The sequence below is a fragment of the Scyliorhinus torazame genome, chromosome 2 (assembly GCF_047496885.1).
Source record: "Scyliorhinus torazame isolate Kashiwa2021f chromosome 2, sScyTor2.1, whole genome shotgun sequence".
NCBI lineage: Eukaryota > Metazoa > Chordata > Chondrichthyes > Carcharhiniformes > Scyliorhinidae > Scyliorhinus > Scyliorhinus torazame.
The window spans coordinates 345385059-345410092 of record NC_092708.1 but is presented as its reverse complement, the minus strand read 5'-3'; the positions used below and the strand labels follow the sequence as shown (position 1 = coordinate 345410092).

Below are 25034 nucleotides of genomic sequence, written 5' to 3'. Positions count from 1 at the left end.
CAGCATTTATTCGGGAAATCCTGAGACGACTCTTCTGTGCATAGAGGCCAGGGGTCAAGCGTTGTCTGTACTTTAGTCGATATCCTGTTGCCTCCCCCCTCCCTTGCGGTCGGGAGGCTCTTTTATTTGATTGAGCAGCCTTTCTTCTCTTTCTCATCAATGATGGTGAGCTTGCGCTGGGGGGAATACAAATCCACAGTTGGGCCCTGGCTCTTTGTTGTCCTGTGATCCAATCCTGGTAGTTCTCCGTCCCTTTTGTTGGGAGACGTTGATGGCACTGATCATAATCCAAATTATGTGTCTTTAGTGCCTTTATACCCCTCTTAACACTCAACTAAATTGGGAGTATTGGAAGACTAAAATACAATTATCTTAGTGAATGGATATTCCCCAAATTACAAAGACTGAACTTTTGTTCAAATGGCATGGGAATTCGGAATTTCCAAGTTGTATATCAGTGTGCATGAAAGCCAGAAAATTGTTGAGATTGTCACCCCCAATTTCTGGTCAACAAAACATACAAATCTGTCAGTTGACTTACATTGTTTCATCACATGTCTGACTGCACTCCTGGACTGCTGCCTCCACCATTGATTGCTCTATCATGTTGCAATTCACTGAAAAGGAGAAACACACAAATCAAACAGTTACCTATAGCTTGTAACAACCAAACTGGATATTTAAAAAATTAGAATACACCGGTATCCAACGCATATGAATTTCTATTGCCCGAGTTAAAGACTCCAACTCAAGGTACTGAAAAAATTTACAACTCCAAAACTTTGTGGCTACATCCTAACTCGCCACAAGTTCCGTTCACCTATCGTGCCTGTGCTCACTGAAAAAATGAAAATCGCTTCTTGTCACAAGTAGGCTTCAAATGAAGTTACTGCGAAAAGCCCCTAGTCGCCACATTCCAGCGCCTGTTCGGGGAGGCTGGTATGGGAATTGAGCCCGAGCTGCTGGCCTTGGTCTGCTTTACAAGCCAGCTGTTTAGCCCACTGTGCTAAACCAGCCCACTGACCTACAGTTTCTCCTGGTCCAACAATGCCTCAGTTTTGAAATTCTCATCAGATTCATAAAATCCTTCCACTGCTGCGCCCCTCCCTATCCCTGTAATACTCTCTAGTCCTGCAGCCTTTTGAGAACTTTGCACTCCTTGTATTCTAGCATCACGCACACCACTGATTTAAACTGCTTCACCACTGACAGCTGTGCCCCAAGCTCTGGGAATCCCTCACTAAAGTCTGTGATTTTTCCATAAACTTCTCTCCACTTTTAAGATGCTTGTTAAAAAACTATGTCTTTAGGGACTGAAGGCAGACGTGGTTATGCTCCAGGAGACACATTTGAAGGTGGCAGATCAGGTTAGGCTAAGAAAGGGATGGTTAGGGCAGGTCTTTCATTCAGGGCTGGATGCGAAGAACAGAGGGGTTGCAATACTGGTGGGGAAGCGGGTGTCGTTCGAGGCACTGAATATTGTAGCGGATAATGGAGGTCGATATGTGATGGTGAGCAGTAGGTTGCAGGGGGTGCGGGCGGTACTGGTGAACGTATATGCCCCGAATTGGGATGATGCCGGATTTATGAAACACATGTTGGGTCGGATTCCGGATCTAGAGGTAGGAAGCTCGATAATGGGGCAAATCTCGAAAGTGGAGGGAACGGAATACCCGGCCATAGCCATCTCGGACCACCCCCCGCATTGGGTGCAGCTGGAGTTGGGGGGAGGAGGGACCAGCGTCCTTGTGGCGCCTCGATGTGGGACTGTTGGCGGATGAAGGGGTGTGAGGGCGGGTGCGGGGGTGTATTGAAAGGTACTTGGAGGCCAACGACAACGGGGAGGTGCAGGTGGGGGTAGTCTGGGAGGCGTTGGTCAGGGGAGAGCTAATCTCCATTAGGGCCCACAGGGGAGAAGAGAGAGAGGAGGGAGAGGGAGAGGTTGGTGGGGGAGATTTTAAGGGTGGACAGGAGTTATGCAGAGGCCTCCCCGAGGAGGGACTACTTAGGGAGCGACGGAACCTCCAGACGGAATTCAACCTGATGACTACAAGGAAAGCAGAGGCACAGTGGAGGAAAGCGCAAGGGGCGGCGTATGAGTATGGGGAGAAGGCGAATCGGATGCTGGCACATCAGCTTCGTAAGAGGGAGGCAGCGAGGGAGATTAGTGGAGATGGGGATAGAGGGGGGAATACGGTGCGGAGGCGGTGAGAATAAACAAGATATTTAGGGACTTCTATGGGGATCTGTACAGGTCTGAGCCCCCAGCGGGGGAGGAGGGAATGTGACGATTCCTAGATCAGCTGAGGTTCCCAAGGGTGGAGGAGGAGCAGGTGGCTGGTTTGGGGGTGCAGATTGGGCTGGAGCAGCTGGTTAAAGGATTGGGGAACATGCAGGCGGGGAAGGCCCCGGGGCCGGATGGGTTCCCGGTTGAATTTTCTAGGAAATACGTGGACCTGCTGGGCCCGTTGCTAGTGAGGACTTTTAATAAGGCGGGGGAGGAGGGGACCTTGCCGCCGACAATGCCCAGGGCGCTGATTTCTTTGATATTGAAGCAGGACAAGGGTCCATTGCAATGCGGGTCGTATAGACCGATCTCGCTCCTCAATGTTGACGCTAAGTGATTCAGAAGGACCAGACAGGATTCGTGAAGGGTAGGCAGCTAAATAAAAATGTGCGGAGGCTCCTCAATGTGAGTATGATGCCCTCGGTGGAGGGGGAAGCGGAGGTAGTGGCAGCTATGGACGCGGAGAAGGCCTTTGATCGGGTGGAGTGGGGTATCTTTGGGAAGTGTTGCGGAGGTTTGGGTTCGGGGAGGGGTTCATCAGTTGGGTCAGGCTGCTATATAGAGCCCCGATGGCGAGTGTGGCTACGAACCGGCGGAGGTCGGAGTACTTTCAGCTGTACCAGGGGAAGAGACCTTATCCCCCTTGCCGTTTGCACAGGCAATTGAGCCGCTGGCCATGGCACTGAGGGAGACCAGGAAATGGAGGGGAGGGGGCACCGGGTGTCGTTGTATGCCGATGACCTGTTGCTGTATGTTGCGGATCCAGTGGAGGGGATGGCGGAGGTCATGCGGATCCTTAGGGAGTTTGGGACTTTTCGGGGTATAAACTCAACGTAGGGAAGAGTGAGCTCTTTGTGGTGCGCTCAGGGTACCAGGGAAGGGAGATAGACGAGTTACTGCTGAAGAGGGCGGAAAGGAGCTTTCGGTACCTGGGGATCCAAGTAGCTAGGAGTTGGGGGGCCCTGCACAAGCTTAATTTGACGCGGTTGGTGAAGCAGATGGAGGAGGATTTTAAAAGATGGGATATGCTGCCACTCTCACTGGCGGGTAGGGTGCAGTCGGTAAAAACGACGGTCCTTCCGAGGTTTCTCTTGGTGTTCCAGTGCCTTCCCATTTTGTTCCCCAAGGCCTTTTTCAAATGGGTAAGCAGGAGCATCATGGGATTTGTGTGGGCGAATAAGACCCCAAGGGTGAAGAGGGTGTTTCTGGAGCGTAGCAGGGACAGGGAGGGCTGGCACTGCCGAATCTGTGTGGCTATTATTGGGCAGTGTGGTAGTATGTATTGGGGGTCATGTGGGACTGGAAGACCTAATGTCATTGGCTGACAGATCCCGGGTCCTGGTTGGCCGTTGACCTCATACTCCGCCCTGAAGGCGAAGTATAAGAAGCCGGTGCCTTCCCCCGCAGGCCAGTTTACTATCGGGCTGCTGGGGAACAGACACGCTTAATAAAGCCTCATCGACTTCACTCTATTCGTCTCATGGAGTCTTTGTGCGCCACAATTTATTAAGCGTGTCTAAAAAGGACTATGGAGCTCAGGATCATTCCAGAATGCCTGAGGATCAGCCCCCACGCAGTGAATGCGGCAGCAGCCTTCAAACACTGGCAGACTTGCTTCGAGGCCTACATCACATCGACCACAGGCCGAGTCTCAGACGAACAAAAACTGCAGGTCCTGCACTCGAGGGTGAGCACGGAGATTTTCACCCTCATTGAAGACACCCGCGATTTCCAGACGGCCTTCACAGCACTGAGAAGTCTCTACGTTCGCCCAGTTAACCAAATCTACGCTCGCTACCAGCTCGCGACAAGACGGCAAGCTCCCGGAGAATCGATGGACGAGTTCTACGCCGCGCTGCTGATTTTGGGACGAGCCTGCAACTGCCCGTCGGTGAACGCAAACGAACACACGGACATGTTAATGCGCGATGCTTTTGTTGCAGGTATACAATCCTCCCAAATCCGCCAAAGACTTCTAGAAAAAGAGTCACTAGGACTCTCAGAGGCACGGGCCCTGGCAGCCTCGCTGGACGTAGCCGCGCGTAATACCCGCGCCTACGGCCCCGACCGCGCGGCAGGCCATTGGGCCCCGTACGTACCCGCCGCGGCAAACCCCCTACCCCCCCCCCCCCCCCCCCCGGACACCCCACAGGCTTGCGCAGTCCAAAAGCCGAGTCGCACCGGGGGCGCCCGCTGTTATTTCTGCGGCCAGGCGAAGCACCCCCGACAACGCTGTCCGGCCCGCGCAGCCATCTGCAAAAGCTGCGGGAAAAAGGGCCACTATGCGGTGGTGTGCCGGTCCCGCGTGGTCGCCGCCGTCCCGGGAGAACAGGGAGCCCTACAGGCAGTCTATGCCTCCCAACCCCCCCAGCACGCCATGTGCGACCCCCAGGCGCCGCCATTTTGGGTCCCGACCACCGCGGCCCCGGGAGAACTGGGAGCCCTGCACGCCGCCTACGCCCCCCAACCCCCCTCCCCGCAGCCCATGTACGACCCGCCGCCGGCGCTCCCGATTTGGGTGCCGGCCAACACTCTCCACGGAGAGGAAGGGGTTTTTCGTATCCCGAACGCCACCCTCACCCCCGTCCCGCGCCCCACGCCTGACCCGCCAGCGCCGCCGACCTGGGCCCTCGCCCCACGCCTGACCCGCCGACCTTGGCCCTCGCCCCCGTCCCGCCCCGCGCCTGACCCGCCGGAGCCGCCGACCTGGGCCCTCGCCCCCGTCCCGCGCCCCACGCCTGACCCGCCGACCTTGGCCCTCGCCCCCGTCCCGCGCCCCACGCCTGACCCGCCGGCAATACAACTTACCTGGACCCCGATCTCCGTCCCCGGCGAGGGACCTCCTCACGGTCCCAGCGCTCGCAGTACTGACCTGCCGGCCTTGGCCCCGAACACCGCGGTCCCCAGCGAGGGAGCTCCGCGCGGTCCTAGCGCCCGCGGCCCTGGCGCTCGCAGCCAAGGAACTCCGCGCGGTCCTAGCGCCCGCGGCCCCGGAACTCCGCGCGGTCCTAGCGCCCCCCAGACCCCCCAGCACTCAATGTGCGACCCGCAGACGCCGCCATTTTGGGTCCCGACCACCACGAGGGGAGGAGGGGCCCCGCCATCTTGGACCGCCCCCGACCTGTACGACGCATGGGGGCGGCCATTTTGTCCACCCCCGACGCCATCTTGTGACCCCTCATCTACGGGCGAGGTATGGGGGTGGCCATTTTATCCATCCCCGACGCCATCTTGGACGGCAACAACGGACCCCACCCCACTACTACAACCACGGCTCGCTTCGGTTACACTCGATCAGGCTCGGCCCCGGACTCTCCAGACGACGACGACAACGGTCCTAATTAACGGCCACGAGACGCCATGCCTAGTCGACTCCGGGAGCACGGAAAGTTTTATACATCCCGACACGGTAAGACGCTGTTCCTTAACTACCTACCCCAGCGCACAAAAGATTTGCCTAGCTGCAGGATCCCACTCCGTACAGATCCAGGGATTCTGCATAGTTACCCTAACGGTACAGGGGAGGGAATTCAAAAACTACAAACTTAATGTCCTTCCCCAACTCTGTGCCCCCACCTTGCTGGGCTTAGATTTTCAATGTAACCTACAGAGCCTTACGTTTAAATTCGGCGGCCCCATACCCCCACTCACTATCTGCGGCCTCGCCACCCTCAAGGTGCAACCCCCGTCCTTGTTTGCGAACCTCACCCCGGATTGCAAACCCGTCGCCACTAGGAGCAGACGGTACAGCGCCCAGGACCGGACCTTCATTCGCTCCGAAGTCCAGCGGCTACTAAAGGAGGGCATAATCCAGGCCAGCAATAGTCCCTGGAGAGCGCAGGTGGTAGTAGTGAAGACAGGGGAGAAACAAAGGATGGTCATTGACTATAGCCAGACCATCAACAGGTACACACAACTAGACGCGTACCCTCTCCCCCGCATATCCGACATGGTCAATCGGATTGCCCAGTATAAAGTCTTCTCCACCGTGGACCTCAAGTCCGCCTACCATCAGCTCCCCATCCGCCCAAGTGACCGCAAGTACACAGCCTTCGAGGCAGACGGGCGATTATACCACTTCCTAAGGGTCCCTTTTGGCGTCACAAACGGCGTCTCGGTCTTCCAACGGGAAATGGACCGAATGGTTGATCAACATGGGTTACGGGCCACGTTCCCGTACCTCGACAATGTAACCATCTGCGGCCACGATCAGCAGGACCACGACGCCAACCTCCAAAAATTCCTCCAGACTGCCAAAGCCTTGAACCTCACGTAGAACGAGGACAAGTGCGTTTTTAGCACCGATCGGCTAGCCATTCTGGGCTACATAGTGCGCAATGGGATAATAGGCCCCGACCCCAAACGTATGCGCGCACTCATGGAATTTCCCCTCCCGCACTGCCCAAAAGCCCTGAAACGCTGCCTGGGGTTCTTTTCATACTACGCCCAGTGGGTCCCCCAGTACGCAGACAAGGCCCGCCCCCTAATACAGACCACGACTTTCCCGCTGTCGACAGAGGCTTGCCAGGCTTTCAAAGCGGACATCGCAAAGGCCACGATGCGCGCCATCGACGAGTCCCTCCCCTTCCAGGTCGAGAGCGACGCCTCTGACGTAGCTCTCGCGGCTACCCTTAACCAAGCGGGCAGACCCGTGGCCTTCTTCTACCGAACCCTCCACGCCTCAGAAATCCGCCACTCCTCAGTGGAAAAGGAAGCCCAAGCCATAGTGGAGGCTGTGCGACATTGGAGGCATTACCTGGCCGGCAGGAGATTCACTCTCCTCACTGACCAACGGTCGGTAGCCTTCATGTTCGATAATGCACAGCGGGGCAAGATCAAGAACGACAAGATCTTGCGGTGGAGGATCGAACTCTCCACCTTCAACTATGAGATCTTGTACCGGCCCGGAAAGCTGAACGAGCCGTCTGATGCCCTATCCCGCGGGACATGTGCCAACGCACAAATTGACCGCCTCCAAGCCCTCCACGAGGACCTCTGCCACCCGGGGGTCACTCGGTTTTACCACTTCATCAAGTCCCGCAATCTCCCATACTCCTTAGAGGAGGTCCGTACAGTCACAAGAGACTGCCACATCTGCGCAGAATGCAAACCGCATTTTTTCAGGCCAGATGGAGCGCACTTGATTAAGGCTTCCCGTCCCTTTGAACGCCTCAGTCTCGATTTCAAAGGGCCCCTCCCCTCCACCGACCGCAACGCGTATTTCCTTAATGTAGTGGACGAATACTCCCGCTTCCCTTTTGCCATTCCCTGCTCCGACATGACCGCGGCCACAGTCATTAAAGCCCTGAACAGCATATTCACACTGTTCGGTTACCCCGCATACGTCCACAGCGACAGGGGGTCCTCTTTCATGAGTGACGAGCTGCGCCAGTTCCTGCTCAGCAAGGGTATAGCTTCAAGCAGGACGACCAGCTACAACCGCCGGGGGAACGGGCAAGTAGAAAGGGAGAACGGCACGGTCTGGAAGGCCGTCCTACTGGCCCTACGGTCCAGGGATCTCCCAGTTTCACGGTGGCAGGAGGTCCTCCCGGACGCTCTCCATTCCATCCGGTCGTTATTATGTACGAGCACTAATCAAACGCCTCACGAGCGTCTCCTTGTCTTCCCTAGGAGGTCCTCCTCTGGAACGTCGCTGCCGACCTGGCTGGCGGCCCCAGGACCCATCCTGCTCCGAAAGCACGTGCGGGCACATAAGGCGGACCCGTTGGTCGAAAGGGTTCACCTCCTCCACGCAAACCCCCAGTACGCCTACGTGGAGTACCCCGACGGCCGACAGGACACGGTCTCCCTGCGGGATCTGGCGCCCGCCGGCACCACGCACACCCCCCCGACACCATCAACCCAACCGCCCCCCTTCCTGCCACCGCCGCACCCCGCGACCGCCCCCTTCCCAGGAGGATCAGTCCCCCTCCCCTTTGCACCGATAGCTAAAACCGTGCGGTTCCCGGAGGCGACAACGCTGGTACAAGCACCACCACCACCGCCGGGGCCGAGGCGATCGACACGGACGACCAGACCGCCCGACCGACTCGTGGCGTCGATGTAAAACAAAAATGGACTGTCCAATGAACATTTTGTTTTCCTATATCCTCTGTAAATAGTTGTAACAGGACGATACTGTCCAATACGGTACTACCATGTAACTGTTCTCTCCTCCCAGGACCAGTACTGTAAACCCTTACCACCATACGAAGCATCACCCCGCCGGGTTCATTTTTGACAAGGGGTGAATGTGGTAGTATGTATTGGGGGTCATGTGGGACTGGAAGCCCTAATGTCATTGGCTGACAGATCCCGGGTCCTGGTTGGCCGTTGACCTCATACTCCGCCCTGAAGGCGAAGTATAAGAAGCCGGTGCCTTCCCCCGCATGCCAGTTTACTATCGGGCTGCTGGGGAACAGACACGCTTAATAAAGCCTCATCGACTTCACTCTATTTGTCTCATGGAGTCTTTGTGCGCCACAGGCAGCCAATGGGGCGATGATCCGTAAGTGGGTAATGGAGGGAGAGAGGCGGCGTGGAAGAGGTTAGAGATGGCGTCCTGTGTGGGCACGAGCCTGAGGGCGCTGGTGACGGCACCGCTGCCGTTCTCGCCGACAAGGTACACCACGAGTCCGGTGGTGGTGGCGACGCTGAAGATCTGGGGGCAGTGGAGGTGACACAGGGGCGAGGTGGGAGCCTCGGTTTGGTCACCGATTCGGGAGAATCATCGGTTCGTCCCAGGAAGGATCGATGGAGGGTTTCAGAGCTGGCATCGGGCAGGGATTAGAAGAATGGGGGACCTGTTCATCGATGGGACGTTTGCGAGCCTAGGGGCGTTGGAGGAGAGGTTTGGGCTACCCCCGGGAAACGCTTTCAGGTACATGCAAGTGAGGGAGTTTGTGAGGCGGCAGGTGAGGGAATTCCCGCTGCTTCCGGCACATGGGATTCAGGACAGGGTGATTTCGGGTGTATGGGTTGGAGAAGGCAAGGTTTCGGCGATTTATCAGGAGCTGCAGGAAGAGGAGGAGGCCTCGGTGGAGGAGATAAAGGGCAAGTGGAAGGAGGACCTTGGGGAGGAGATAGATGAGGGTCTGTGGGCTGATGCCCTGAGTAGGGTTAATTCTTCCTCCTCTTGCGCCAGGCTCAGCCTAATACAGTTCAAGGTTACTCACAGAGCGCATATGACAGAGACGAGGTTGAGTAGGTTCTTTGGGGTGGAGGACGGATGTGGGAGGTGCTCGGGGAGCCCGGCAAATCACGTCCATATGTTCTGGCCGTGCCCGGCACTGGAGGGGTTTTGCGAGGACTATGTCCAAGGTGATGAATGCCCGGGTCAAGCCGAGCTGGGGATTAGCATTATTTGGGGTATCGGACGAGCCGGGAATGCAGGAGGCGAAAGAATCCGGTATTCTGGACTTTGCGTCCCTGGTAGCCCGGCGGAGGATTTTGCTATGGAAGGATGCGAAGCCCCCTAGTGTGGAAGCTTGGATCAATGACATGGCAGGGTTCATCAAGCTGGAGAGGATAAAGTTTGCCTTGCGAGGGTCTGTGCAGGGGTTCCTCAGGCGGTGGCAACCGTTCCTAGACTATCTCGCGGAGCGTTAGGAGGAGGTCAGCAGCAGCCCAGGGGCTGGGGGGGGGTTCTCTTGGGGTGGTGTTTGGGTTAAGGTGGGTTTTTTTTCCCCTATTTGTGCTTTTTACTGTTATATGGGGGGGTTACTGTATATGGGGGAAATCCAATGTATAATTTCTACTTGTGTTCTTGTTGCTTTCATTTTGTTTGGGGGGGGGGGGGTTTGTTGAAAATTTGTTGAAAAACTTGAATATCTATATTTTTTTAAACTATGAGTTTGAACAAGCATTTGGTCATCTTTTCTAATATCTCATTATGGGCTTGGTATTAAATGTTATTGATAACATTCCTGTGAAGCGCCTTGCAACATTTTATTCCATTAAAGATGCTATACAAAAGCAAGTTGCTGTTGTCGGGTTTCTGTTACTCATACTTCTCTGCACACATTCCATTTCCCAAGTCCAGAAAGCTTATGTTCATGCTGACAGAGTCTCAGCTTTAGAATCTGCTAGGGATTGAGACACTGTTGGGAGTCCAACAGATGCACCATAGAAAGCATCCTATCGGGCTGCATCACAGCCTGGTATGGCAACTGCTCGGCCCAGGACCGCAAGAAATTTCAGAGTCCTGAACACCGCCCAGTCCATCACACGACCCTGCCTCCCATTAATTGACTCCATCTACACCTCCTGCTGCCTGGGGAAAGCGGGCAGCATAATCAAAGATCCCTCCCACCCGGCTTACTCACTCTTCCAACTTCTTCCATCGGGCAGGAGATACAGAAGTCTGAGAACACGCACGAACAGGCTCAAAAACAGCTTCTTCCCCACTGTCACCAGACTCCTAAATGACCCTCTTATGGACTGACCTCATTAACACTACACCCTGTATGCTTCATCCGATGCCAGTGCTTATGTAGTTACTTGTATATGTTATGTTGCCCCATTATGTATTTTCTTTTATTTCCTTTTCATGTATTTAATGATCTGTTGAGCTGCTCGCAGAAAAATACTTTTCACTGTACCTCGGTACACGTGACAATAAACAAATCCAATCCAATTTGTATAGCTCATTTCCACAACTAAAATTCCAGTTCAGGTGCACAGAACCAAAAGCAACTTGGACCAGGACAAAGGCGCTAAAGACTCATTCTCGCAATGCCCCAAAATCCAACCATTATCATTGCATGCAATGAAATCTTTTTCCCATTACAAAAGATAATGCCAAGGACTGAACAACATAGTACATTCCTCTTAAAAGAGTTGCTCCACAACAGATCTCAGAGCATTTTTGTTCACAATATTCAATCATTACTTACGTGGCTGTTTTTCAATTGCATCGATGATACGTTCAATTGCATCTTCAAGCTCCAACTCATTGACTGTCTCAAAGACCTCCACAAGAAATTTGGCGGCATTACTGATCATAGAGATATAAAACAGTAGATAATTGAGAATCGTGTTGAATATTATACACCATGGTTTATTGCAGTAGATAATTGAGAATCGTGTTGAATATTATACACCATGGTTTATTGCAGTAGATAATTGAGAATCGTGTTGAATATTATACACCATGGTTTATTGCAGTAGATTGAGAATCGTGTTGAATATTATACACCATGGTTTATTGCAGTAGATAATTGAGAATCGTGTTGAATATTATACACCATGGTTTATTGCAGTAGATAATTGAGAATCGTGTTGAATATTATACACCATGGTTTATTGCAGTAGATAATTGAGAATCGTGTTGAATATTATACACCATGGTTTATTGCAGTAGATTGAGAATCGTGTTGAATATTATACACCATGGTTTATTGCAGTAGATAATTGAGAATCGTGTTGAATATTATACACCATGGTTTATTGCAGTAGATAATTGAGAATCGTGTTGAATATTATACACCATGGTTTATTGCAGTAGATAATTGAGAATCGTGTTGAATATTATACACCATGGTTTATTGCAGTAGATAATTGAGAATCGTGTTGAATATTATACACCATGGTTTATTGCAGTAGGAAAGATAAGATTGTGGTTTGTTTAGAAAGTGGAAATTAGGAATTGATCCATACGACATATCATTCATTTCCTTTAAAAGGATTTTACAGGTTAACAAACTTTTGCAACAGAAAATAGGTGACCTCCAAGCCATCCAGCAAGTGTTCTTCAGACATATGCCATGCAATGAACAATAGGGGCCCACATAAGATTTCTCCGCCAAAATCTCCCTCCTTCCCCGTGCCGAGGTGGCAAATGGCATCAATTAGCTGATTCCACTCAGGCACATGACGGAAATCAGGAACTAAGAAGAATGGGGAAATCATAGCTGCATCATCTCACTCTGTCGAAACACACATTATGCCTCACCACACTGCACCACTGTGGCACTTTAAGAACATCTTTTAGTTTTCTGAAGCAGTGTTATGACCTTGGTCGAGACCAGTAACTTTTAAAAATAAATATTACTTTGGTTCTCCTTCGTGTTCCTTCTATTCTCTGGGGTATGAGATTTCTTGGGGTCCTTCCGCTATGCACCCTGACTCAGAGAATCCTTCCAACTCTCCTTCAACACCTCAGGATTGTGGACACCCAGCTCAAGCATGAACCTCACTGCTTTCTGGCTTAGCGATTCCAAATCAGAAAACAGTCGTAGTTTCTGATAATGCTCTCCTACTGCTCCACAGCACATGGCAGATTGTCTTTCTGTTGTTCTCAAAACTGCGCCGTACCCAGATTTCAATTGCCTATTTCAAAGCTGACTGTTTTCTGTGATAAATTGCAGATTAAAATCCAACCATAAAAAAAACTTCAAGCAGCCTATCCCCAGGACAATGTGGCACACCTGGGATGTCCTAGATAGAGATTCAAACAAATCATTTCCAATTCCCAAACCATCCCTTAACATCAAGAATAATTTAAATCCCTTACTGAGATTCCAATTCCACTAAGAAACTTAAGGTCATCCAATGTTTAGGGTTTTCCCACTTCCAACTCTGACCTTATTCAATAGACATAGGTCACCTTTTGAATAGCGATTACTTTAGGTCAGTTTACCAGCTTCTCACCAGATATTTTTCCACTTGCATCATATTTTAAAATTTCAATCCCCAAACTCATTATATTACTAAAACGTATAAATCATGAAAATACATATTCACAACAATAACTTATCATCCTATCAGTTTTTTTTCCCTGTGCAAGCATTTATAAGGACTCACAATTTACTATCTGAATCATATTTATTTATCGCATTTTTCTTTAAAAGTATCTCAACAGAATAATTGATCCATACATCAAAATACACTTGGTATTTACTTCTAGGGTAGATATTCACATTCAGCTCTTTCCATCAACCATATCAGATACAAATTATTTGCAAAGGTACACTTCTAATATTTATTTTTTGATTGCGGCCAGGCCATCTCCCAATGGCAAGTTCCGGATCACGCATATCATTAATCCCAATTTGCATTGATTTCCTTCTCATTTGCGAGACTGAAGTCAAATGTAAAAGCCTCCCAGGAATTAACCGGCACCCCAGCGGGAAATCACCTGGGTGTCGTTTTGTACTCCTTTTTAAAAACGTGAGCTGGCACAATGGCTGCTGAAGGAAACTGAAGTGGTTGAGTAGCCATTTCCATTTTCGGGCATGCAGCTCAAGGGCACTGGAACTGCTGTCCCAGTGCTCAGAGGTGGGGACGCTTCAGGTGGTTGGGTGGGAGGGCTTTTAGTTCATGAGGCCTTCAAACCATCTTTAAATATTGTGGATACCGATAACAGGGGCAACTACAGCTGCTGCCAGTCTGTCCAACCAAAGAAATCCCAGGACAGAGCCCTGTTCTTGGTTATATGCCGACGGTCACTTTAACTCCCTTTGACTGAGAGCAGCCTCAAGCTTCACAGCTGAAGGTTGTGTTTGCGGTATGCTCCTGCTGCTGGCTGCAGATCCCTGGAGGTTACCGTTGCTGTTTCCTTCCTTTTCTGTAGCCAGAAAGAAGGACAATTTTTTCTAAGATACCTAGGTCCTGGAAACCAGGTTCAGGGGGACGTACGAGTCCAGAAAGCAATCTGATTTGAAGCAAAAAGATGCGGTGGAACCTGGTGTGCGACATTGATCCAAATGGGCCACCTGCTAACGCCATCTAAGAAATGCTTTTGCAGGTTACTGCTGCTTTTAGAACATAGAACATTACAGCGCAGGACAGGCCCTTCAGCCCTCGATGTTGCGCCGACCTGTGAAACCACTCTAAAGCCCATTTACACTATTCCCTTATCGTTCATATGTCTATCCAATGACCATTTGAATGCCCTTAGTGTTGGCGAGTCCACTACTGTTGCAGGCAAGGCATTCCACACCCTTACTACTCTCTGAGTAAAGAACCTTCCTCTGACATTTGTCCTATATTTATCTCCCCTCAATTTTAAGCTATGTCCCCTCGTGCTAGACATCACCATCCGAGGACAAAGGCTCTCACTGTCCACCCTATGCAATCCTCTGATCATCTTGTATGCCTCAATTAAGTCACCTCTTAACCTTCTTCTCTCTAACGAAAACAGCCTCAAGTCCCTCAGCCTTTCCTCATAAGATCTTCCCTCCATACCAGGCAACATTCTGGTAAATATCCTCTGCACCCTTTCCAATGCTTCCACATCCTTCCTATAATGCGGTGACCAGAATTGCACGCAATACTCTAAATGCGGCCGCACCAGAGTTTTGTACAGCTGCAACATGACCTCATGGCTCCGAAACTCAATCCCTCTACCAATAAAAGCTAACACACCATACGCCTTCTTAACAACCCTCTCAACCTGAGTGGCAACTTTCAGGGATCTATGTACATGGACACCGAGATCTCTCTGCTCATCCACACAGCCAAGAATCTTACCATTAGCCCAGTACTCGGTCTTCCTGTTATTCCTTCCAAAATGAATCACCTCACACTTTTCTGCATTAAACTCCATTTGCCACCTCTCAGCCCAGCGCTGCAGCTTATCTATGTCCCTCTGTAACTTGTAACATCCTTCTGCACTGTCCACAACTCCATCGACTTTAGTGTCATCTGCAAATTTACTCATCCATCCCTCTACGCCCTCCTCCAGGTCATTTATAAAAATGACAAACAGCAGTGGCCCCAAAACAGATCCTTGTGGTACACCACTAGTAACTGGACTCCAGTCTGAACACTTCCCATCAACCACCACCCTTTGTCTTCTTCCAGCTAGCCAATTTCTGATCCAAATTGCTAAATCTCCCTGAATCCCATGCTTCTGTATTTTCTGCAGTAGCCTACCGTGGGGAACCTTATCAAACGCTTTACTGAAATCCATATACACCACATCAACTGCTTTACCCTCATCCACCTGTTTGGTCACCTTATCAAAGAACTCAATAAGGTTTGTGAGGCACGACCTACCCTTCACGAAACTGTGTTGACTATGTCTAATCAAATTATTCCTTTCCAGATGATTATACACCCACCCTATCTCTTATAAACCTTTCCAAGATTTTGCCCACAACAGAAGTAAGGCTCACTGGTCTATAGTTACCGGGGTTATCTCTACTCCCCTTCTTGAACAAGGGGACAACATTTGCTATCCTCCAGTCTTCTGGCATTATTCCTGTTGACAAAGATGACTTAAAGATCAAAGTCAAAGGCTCAGCAATCTCCTCCCTAGCTTCCCAAAGAATCTTAGGATAAATCCCATCCGGCCCAGGGGACTTATCTATTTTCACCCTTTTCAGAATTGTTAACACCGCCTCATGAACCTCAAGTACCTCTAGTCTAGTAGCCTGAATCTTAGTATTCTCCTCGACAACATTGTCTTTTTCCTGTGTGAATACTGACGAAAAATATTCATTTAGCACCTCTCCTATCTCCTCGGACTCCATGCACAACTTCCCACTACTGTCCTTGACTGGCCCTACTCTTACCCTAGTCATTCTTTTATTCCTGACATATCTATAGAAAGCTTTAGGGTTATCCTTGATCCTACCTGCCAAAGACTTCTCATGTCCTCTCCTGGCTCTTCTTAGCTCTCTCTTTAGGTCCTTCCTCGATAACTTGTAACTCTTGAGTGCCCTTAGTGAACCTTCATGTCTCATCTTTATATAAGCCTCCTTCTTCCTCTTGACAAGTGTTTCGACTGCCTTAGTAAACCACGGTTCCCTTGCTCGACCACTTCCTCCCTGCCTGACAGGCACATACTTATCAAGGACACGCAGTAGCTGTTCCTTGAACAAGCTCCACATTTCCATTGTGCCCATCCCCTGCAGTTTTCCTCTCCATCCGATGCATCCTAAGTCTTGCCTCATCGCATCATAATTGCCTTTCCCCCAGATATAACTCTTGCCCTGCAGTATATACCTATCCCTTTCCATCACTAAAGTAAACGTAATTGAATTGTGGTCACTATCACCAAAGTGCTCACCTACCTCCAAATCTAACACCTGTCCTGGTTCATTACCCAGTACCAAATCCAATACGGCCTCGCCTCTCGTTGGCCTATCTACATACTGTGTCAAGAAACCCTCCTGCACACATTGGACAAAAACGGACCCATCTAAAGTACTCGAACTATAGCGTTTCCAGTCAATATTTGGAAAGTTAAAGTCCCCCATAACAACTACCCTGTTGCTTTCGCTCCTATCCAGAATCATCTTTGCAATTCCTTTCCTCTACATCTCTGGAACTTTCCGGAGGCCTATAGAAAACCCCTAACAGGGTGACCTCTCCTTTCCTGTTTCTAACCTCAGCCCATACTACCTCAATTGACGAGTCCTCATCAAACGTCCTTTCTGCCACCGTAATACTGTCCTTGACTAACAATGCCACCCCTCCCCCTCTTTTACCACCTTCTCTGAGCTTACTGAAATATCTAAACCCCGGCACCTGCAACAACCATTCCTGTCCCTGCTCTATCCATGTCTCCGAAATGGCCACAACATCGAAGTCCCAGGTACCAATCCATGCCGCAAGTTCACCCACCTTATTCCGGATGCTCCTGGCATTGAAGAAGACACACTTTAAACCACCTTCCTGCCTGCCGGTACACTCCTGCAACTTTAAAGCCTTACTCATGACCTCACTACTCTCAACCTCCTGTATACTGGAGCTAAAATTCAGGTTCCCAAGCCCCTGCTGAACTAGTTTAAACCCTCCCGAAGAGCATTAGCAAATTTCCCCCCCTCAGGATATTGGTACCCCTCTGGTCCAGGTGTAGACCATCCCGTTTGTAGAGGTCCCACCGACCCCAGAATGAGCCCCAGTTATCCAGAAATCTGAAACCCTCCCTCCTGCATCATCCCTATAGCCACGCGTTCAACTCCTCTCTTTCCCTATTCCTCATCTCGCTATCACGTGGCACGGGTAACAACCCAGAGATAATAACTCTGTTTGTCCTAGATCTAAGTTTCCACCCTAGCGCCCTGAATTCCTGCCTTACACCCCTATCCCTTTTCCTACCGATGTCGTTGGTACCTATGTGGACCACGACTTGGGGCTGCTCCCCCTCCCCCTTAAGAATCCTGAAAAACACGATCCATTTTGTTGCTGATGTGGTGAGTGCTGAATGTAACTCGCACGTCATTGTGGGTTAAACTACCTGGAAGTAAAGGATGTTGAGCGCCAGTGGTATATGTGGATGCCAGGATTTTGTTCCGGTGAGATTGGGCGATGTGGGAGGGCCTGCACAGCTGCAGCTCCTGGGTGGAGAACGACACTGATACGTGGAACAAGTCACATATTAATGTACAGATCAATTCTACAACAAAGTTTGGGACATGATAACATATTCTCAGGCTTATCCTGTTTCTCTTGAGGAACCTGTGACGGATAATACCATGTGTTTGCTTTGTCTCGTGAAAATGAGCTGATATAGTTTTGTATTGTTACCTATATGGAACGGTGATGTTTCCTTGTTGTTTAATGGTTAGTGTGATATGTGGAATGTTATGTCGTTGATGTTCAAATATTTGTTACTGTAGCAGCCCAGTAGCATTGTGGATAGCACAATTGCTTCACAGCTCCAGGGTCCCAGGTTCGATTCCGGCTTGGGCCACTGTCTGTGCGGAGTCTGCACATCCTCCCAGTGTGTGCGTGGGTTTCCTCCGGGTGCTCCGTTTTCCTCCCACAGTCCAAAGATGTGCAGGTTAGGTGGATTGGCCATGATAAATTGCCTTTAGTGTCCAAAATTGCCCTTCGTGTTGGGTGGGGTTACTGGGTTATGGGGATAGGGTGGAGGTGTTGACCTTGGGTAGGGTGCACTTTCCAAGAGCCGGTGCAGACTCGATGGGCCGAATGGCCTCCTTCTGCACTGTAAATTCTATGTAATCACCAGACAATGATTATTGCATCGATTTCAATCAAACTTTGATGCCTGAACACTTTGCCTGAATTCTAGAAGAGTCAGCACCATATGGGCAGCAGCCAACAATCAAACACAAGAGCTGGGCTTCAGTACTGGCGATATCCTTGCATTCAAAGGGTGAGAGTGTGGATCAGGGTAGGGCACCTGAGCACGGTCACCCTAATGTTCCCAGCAGGGGTCCAGGGGTGAGTGTGCAGAGCGAGGTTTTCCAGCCCAACTGGCTCGGTGGATGGCTCTCTGAGAGAAGGCGGGTCACGTAAGGATGGGAGAGGCTTTGGGGATTTGAGGGTCCAGGTGTTGGAAGCCCTAACTGATTGTCAGTCTACCTCCTCCTCCAATTCCTTACTGATACCAAAATGTATGGTGGTGTCGGTCAGGCAGAGGATGCCCTCGCGATGTTGGTGGCAGCTTAGTGGCCAGATGCTGTAGAAGGCAGCAGCAACGATGCCGGCTCACGGCTGCAGCCCATGTGCAGGGGGCTGCCCCACACCCTGAAGACCTGGATGCCCATCAGACCGAGGAGTAACAGAGAGTGATGGCCCAAGGTGTACAGGCATTGTTGGTCTTTCGAGGAGATGACGAACAGCATGTACCGCAGGAGAATCCATCTTAACGAGACAGTGCGGCACCTGTGCCATGTCCTCGCGGAGGAGGAGGACTCCTGCTCCCGGTGGCCATGAAGGTCACCGCAGCTCTGAACATTTATGCAACCGGTTCATTCCAGGGCTCGAGCGGGACTTGTGCAGTATTTCCCAAGCAACAGCGCACAAGTGCATCTGTGAGGTCATGATGCTCTGTATGCCCAGAAACAACTATATCAACTTTGAGCTGGATCAAGTCCACCAAGATGCCCGAGCTGCAGGATTCTCCACCACTGCCGAGGTGCCCCAGGTCCAGGGGGTAATTGATGGCACGCATGTCACCTTATGCATACCGGGGCATCAGTGAGTGCCCTTCATTAACAGGGCGAGGTTCCACTCCCTGAATGTCCATCTCGTGTGTGACCACCACCTCTTGATCATGCAAGTGTGTGCATGCTTCCCAGGGAGCGTGCATGACAGCTACATCCTGGGACACTTGGAGATCTCCGGCATCTTCAAGGACAGGTTGGCTCTTGGGGGATAAGGTGTACCCATTGGGGTCCTGGCTGATGGCACCAGTGCAGAGGCTGGAGACTGAGGCGGAAACCCGATATAAGGAGGACCATGTTGGGCCCTGTGCTGTCATTGAGCAGTGCATCGGACTGCTCAAAATGCGGTTCCGATGCCTGAACAGCTCTGGTGGTGCCCTGTGGTACTACACCCCCCCCCCCCAAGAGTGTCTTCAGCTATATGGTGGTCTGCTGTGTCCTCCACAACCTGGCATAGCAGCGGGGCGGCATGCTCGGGAGGAGGCACATGCGGCCTCATCTGAGGAGGAGGAGCCAGACCAGGAGGGGAAGGTGGACGAGCCCGGAAGGAGTTGCAGAAGGAGCCAGAAGGTTATCTTCTCCTGCGGGGACAAAGAGTGGGCTTTGTGAGCCGTGCGCTTGATGGATATGGGGGGGGGGGGGGGGGGGTCTATGTCAGGTGATATGTGCGAGTACCACAACTGGACACAAGGGGGTTGCACTGGGGGACAAGCATGAAGATCGGATGCGAGGAGGGTGCGAGGTGCCAACCAGTGATTTGAGAGGTGGGTGGGTTGGAAATTTGAGGAGGAGCAGGCGGAACTGATGCCAGGAGAGAGCTGGCAACTTACCCTTGAAGATTGGTGGAGGTCGTTGGTCTTCTTCCTACATTGGACGCAAGTCATGCTGCCCACACTTACAGCCGTTGTCACTGCCACCCAAGTGGTATTGATGACCCTGCTGCTGATTCTCTGACCCTCTCAGGGTATTAAGATGTCCCACATCGTATCCATAGTATCAAGTAACCTGGCCAAGTCGGCACCGCCAAAGCGAGGAGCAGATCTACGCGCTACTGTGCTTGTCTGTTGACTGAGTGAGTGCTGAGGGAGTGTTTAAAAGCATCTCCCTCTTGTTAGTGGTGAGATGCTGAGGCATGCGCCTGGCAAATCAGATGGCCAGTAATGGCAATAAGTTTGCACGGGCTCATTTTCAGCACTAACTGCCGTTATATACGGGCCGTGATCTCGCCAACTCGGCTGTTGAGAAACACCCTGCCAGTCACGCCCAAAATGACACAAAAATGTTTCCATTAAAGCGCGCCCAAGGTACAATGCAGGCAAATTGAAATGTATTAACAGAATGGGATGGGGTGGTAATACACAGAGTATAGTCAAAAGCACGATTTTGGGTGCTTATACACTGCAATTTACAATACTTATTTCCACCCCTCCCACTTGAATGACTTCACATACCACTGGTTATCCACCCTGCAGAGTTTGTCCTCATCCACATAAGCAGAATGGATCCTCATCCACATAAGCAGAATGGATCCTCATCCACATAAGAACCTCAAGCTTGTTGGATAAGGGAAAAAAACCTGAAGTTCTTCCCAGCTCTGCACCAGGCATTTTCCATACCTGCCTGACGTGCAATTGCAACCTGCCAATCCCAGACCACTAAAACACTGCAACAGAACCCATCTCCATCCCTGCCACAACCCATCTGCCGCTGAAACTTTGGGCTAAATTTTGCTGGTTGTGTCACAATCCAATAGCCGCCCTCAATTACAGGTTGGGAAGCCAGAAGCAACCTGTCAGCTGCAATCTTCCCGGAGATGACCAATTAAGAAGTTACCTCTGGGAGCCCAGTCCAATTAAGAGAGCCAAGCTCACCAGGGTAGTGGGAGGGTCCTCAGCCCCAGTGAGAGAATTTGACGCTACTGAGGTAGCAAGAAGGCCATAAGGGTACCTCAGAATGGTGGCACTATTTGCAACATCAGCACAAATTAAAAATCCCACAAAGCCACAGCTATGGGGCCATCAGTGTGGAGGGGTGAACCCTTCCAAACAATGGCTTGCAGTCCTGGCTGTGGCATCCTAGTGGCTCCATGCTAGGGTAACCTAGTTGAAATGACTGGCAACCTGGAACTAACAGTAGATGTTTAGCAAGTATAACTGAGCAGCTCTTACACGCTGTGTCTCCACCTGCACTCCCAACATATTATCTTTTGTACCCAACATCCAGACGGCCGCCCAGTCCGCAGCACTGTCATGACGTGTGGCCTACCGCTGGGGGGCACCTTCAAGCTGTCACCAGCCTCAGAAGACAGCAGGGTCTGACCTTACACCTGGAAGATCCCAGTGCCATCCTCACCCTGACCCCGTGGACCCTTCATTAAGCTAATTGGCCACCTGCTGCTGGGCAAGTAACCGTGGCCAACTGATCCAGCCTTCAGCAAAAACACAGGAACGCACTGGGGTGGGCTACTTTACGAATTTAGTCCCGGCCCCATCTCCAGACCCGCTGACGCAGGGCCAGGAAGGAACATTCAAACTGAACTATTTCAATGCTGTGGCCTGGTCTAGCCACCCCTTTAATCCCCTATAAACTTCAGTTCATCCATACCTTACACTGTAGCATCTCACTCAAACATCACGCTTTGAAACATTAGATCCTCATATCCCAGTGCCTCAAATTTTAAAAAGTCTTTGTGTTTAGATTCCTTTATGGCTTCATCCCTCCCAATGTTCAGAACCTTTTTAGCTCTCCAACTCTGAAAAGCCTGTTGTAGTGTGTTGTTTATTCCTCGCTTCCCTTACAGATGCCCTTCCCCAAACTCTGCAATTGCCTCCTCAAAATACTTCACCAGACCCTCCTTAAGAATCCCTCTTTGACTATGCATTTTAGTCATCCCTGCCCCTATCTCCTGCGATTGATCTCCATTTTAGACTGAATATATCTTCCCCGACATAAACGCACATTGTTGTGAACACAGCTACCAACGCCACAGGTCTAAACAATAATAACCGGAAAGGCTGTTGAAATGAAGTTACTAAAAAAAGACAGACATAGAGTAACGTACCGTGGAAGTAATTGTGACTTGCGGGTTGCTTATATTTCATTTAAAAAACATGAATTTTAAACCAGCTGGCCACGTTAATTATTGAACTTAACGCACTAAAATGTTAATTATATTTTATATACGCTCATAATAAAGTATCATTTTAGTATTGAATTGCATGGGGACGAGTTATAATATAAAGGAACCATTTTAAAAATTGCTAACGTTGACGATTCTCCTTTCTGTAATTTTTCAGATTGGAAATATATGAAGCAGTTGGTCTTGTAATTAAATCAGTTTCTACTTACGATCTCAGGATTAATCCGTGCATTTTAAAAGCAGCTGAAACTTTGCTCTTCACTTTCGTGGCCATCCTGCAGCTTTGGCGCCAAATCGCTGCATTCGTCACAAAGCCGAACGCAGCCGTGAGAACAGCGCCAAGCGGCTCATTCATAAAACAGCTGACAGGGTCTCAGTGTCCACAGCAGCATTACATGTCCGAAAAACCTACTGTCACCCTCTTTACGGGAAAAGATTGAGAGCTTCCAATAAAGAGTCTCCTCCCCCTGTGGAGTATGATAGAATTGATGAGGGAGAAGATTTTTGGGGGTTGGCAGCTTTTGCGAGGAGGTCTTGTGAAGCAGCTGATTAAAGAGGCGGGATGCTATCCACTAGTGGATCACATCCTGCCAATGAGCCAGAAACTCCAGGTTCGAGTTGCCAATCCGGGACATGATGGCCAAGGAAGTTACATTCATAATGTGGCCAACCAGATTGAGCTTTTAAATCCTTCCAGCAGACGGTGAAAGGTCGGAAATGTGAGGGAAAGAGGTTGAACCTCCAAGTCACCATATGCATTTAAAAGTGTATGTTATCACAGCAACTCAGACTCCGTAGAACCTCTACAGTGCAGAATGGGGCCAATCGACCCATCTGCACCAACCCTCTGAAAGAGCATTCTACCTCGGCCCGCTCCATCCCCTAACCCCACCTAGCCTACATATCTTTGTACACGAAGGGGCATTAAAAGCATAGCCAATCCACCAACCTGCACCCCTTTAGACTGTGGGAGGAAACCGGAGCACCCAGACAAAATCCAGGCAGACACTGGGAGAACGTGCAAACTCCACACATACAGTCCCCCAAGACCGGAATTGAACCCAGGTCCCTGACATTGTGAGGCAGTAGTGCCTTGGAGGGTGGTTGGCGGGATGGTCAGTGTGGATCAGATTGCTGCACAGGTTGGATTCAGGACCTGTCTCCTGACCGACCTCTGGTTGTGGTGCTCTGCATTGCGTTGAACCTGCCCTCTGGCAGAAAATGCCAGAAGATGAATTTTGGGGAAAGGGATGATCTTGATAAGGAAAAAATCACCTGACTTCAGTGCAATTCTGAGAGAGTGCTGCTCTGTCAGATATTCTATCTTTCCCATGAGACGCTAAACCAAGGCCTTGGTGGTTTTTTAAAATCCATGTGGGGTATCTGATATGTTTGCCCATTCGGAACTGCAATATTATGCATACTTTGCTCACTATTCAGGTGATGGCTGGGATATCTCTTATTCATTTTGAATCTTGGAATGTGGTCAAGGCTGACATTTATATGTCCATCCCTAGCTGGTGCATCTCAGGTTATGTAGTATGTTCTCTTTACGGAACATTTAATAAGGCTATTTCATTGGGAGCAAATAAATTATGAAAAGCAGGAATTATTGTTGCAAAAGATAAGCAACTTCAAATCTATCAAACTCACTAAAGGAAGAAATAGAACTACCTTCATTAAGTTTAATCATCAGGGCTGAAGAACATCGCAGAGGTGGAGATGTGAGTAAACTATGTAAAGTCACCATTAACCCTCAAAAAGTTAAGGACATATAAAGATAGCCACTTGAATTTCAATTTTATTTGCACTGAAAGTGGAAAAATACCACAATCAGTGAGCAATTTGTGCATAAATACTGTTCAATTAATATTTAAAACCCTCCAAATTACAAACATTTAGTTACTTTGCATGAAATATATGAGAACAATCAATGTTCGTCTTGCAATGGTATAACTAATATTTATGCAGAAAAAATACTTGTGCTACTGGCTGTCTGTAGAATTTTTATAACATGGCGGGGGCCTCGGAGGCAGAAAGATTGAGAACGCCTGATGTAGTTTACACTATAAACCAATAGAACATTTATTTTTCTATTTTCCAAAGTCTATGAGATCAGAAGGGGACTTGTGCCATACCTGACAGACTAAATACATTAATTAATTAATTAATTAATTAATTAAAAATGTAGAGTACCCGATTATTATTTTTTTTCCAATTAAGGGGCAATCCGCCTAACCTGCACATCTTTGGGTTGTGGGGGTAAAACCCATGCAGACCCGGGAAGAATGTGTAATCTCCACACGGACAGTGGCCCAAGTCCTGGATCCGCTAAATACAGTAATAAGGATTTTTGTTAGATAATCCTAACATATATTGTGTGCGCAGCCACATTCCCGTTCTTCAGCAGCGACAATTCCTTGGTATAAAGAAGGAAAATATAGAGGTAAAGCTTAAAAACAAAGTAGACAGTGTTGAAGGATCAGAAAGCAATAAGTAGAGTAAAAGAGGCAGCACGGTGGTGTCATAATATACATCTATGTATACAATGGAGTACAGACAGGCAGTGATTGACACACAGGATGACACAGAACAGAGCAGCCAATCACCAGACAGGACACGACCACTATAAAGCCAGAGGGCACCAGTTTTCCCGCTCTCTCGGGACCCAGCCTCTGAGACAGTCAGAGTTAGTGAGCTGGCCAGTGCAAAACCATGTGGTAGCTAGTAAGTCTGGTTAGGCTAG

General features: G+C 49.9%; 1 protein-coding gene across 1 annotated transcript in view; it reads right to left on the bottom strand.

The window, feature by feature from the left end:
• The window catches only part of pole2 (polymerase (DNA directed), epsilon 2), a 90468-nt gene extending 67690 nt beyond the window's left edge, over window positions 1-22778 (bottom strand). Inside the window, 3 exon segments of the mRNA XM_072490925.1 lie at window positions 542-617; window positions 11182-11282; window positions 22498-22778. Of these exon segments, the coding sequence (XP_072347026.1) occupies window positions 542-617; window positions 11182-11282; window positions 22498-22643 (323 nt within the window). The 5' untranslated portion in view covers window positions 22644-22778.
• Window positions 22779-25034: the final 2256 nt, after the last annotated feature.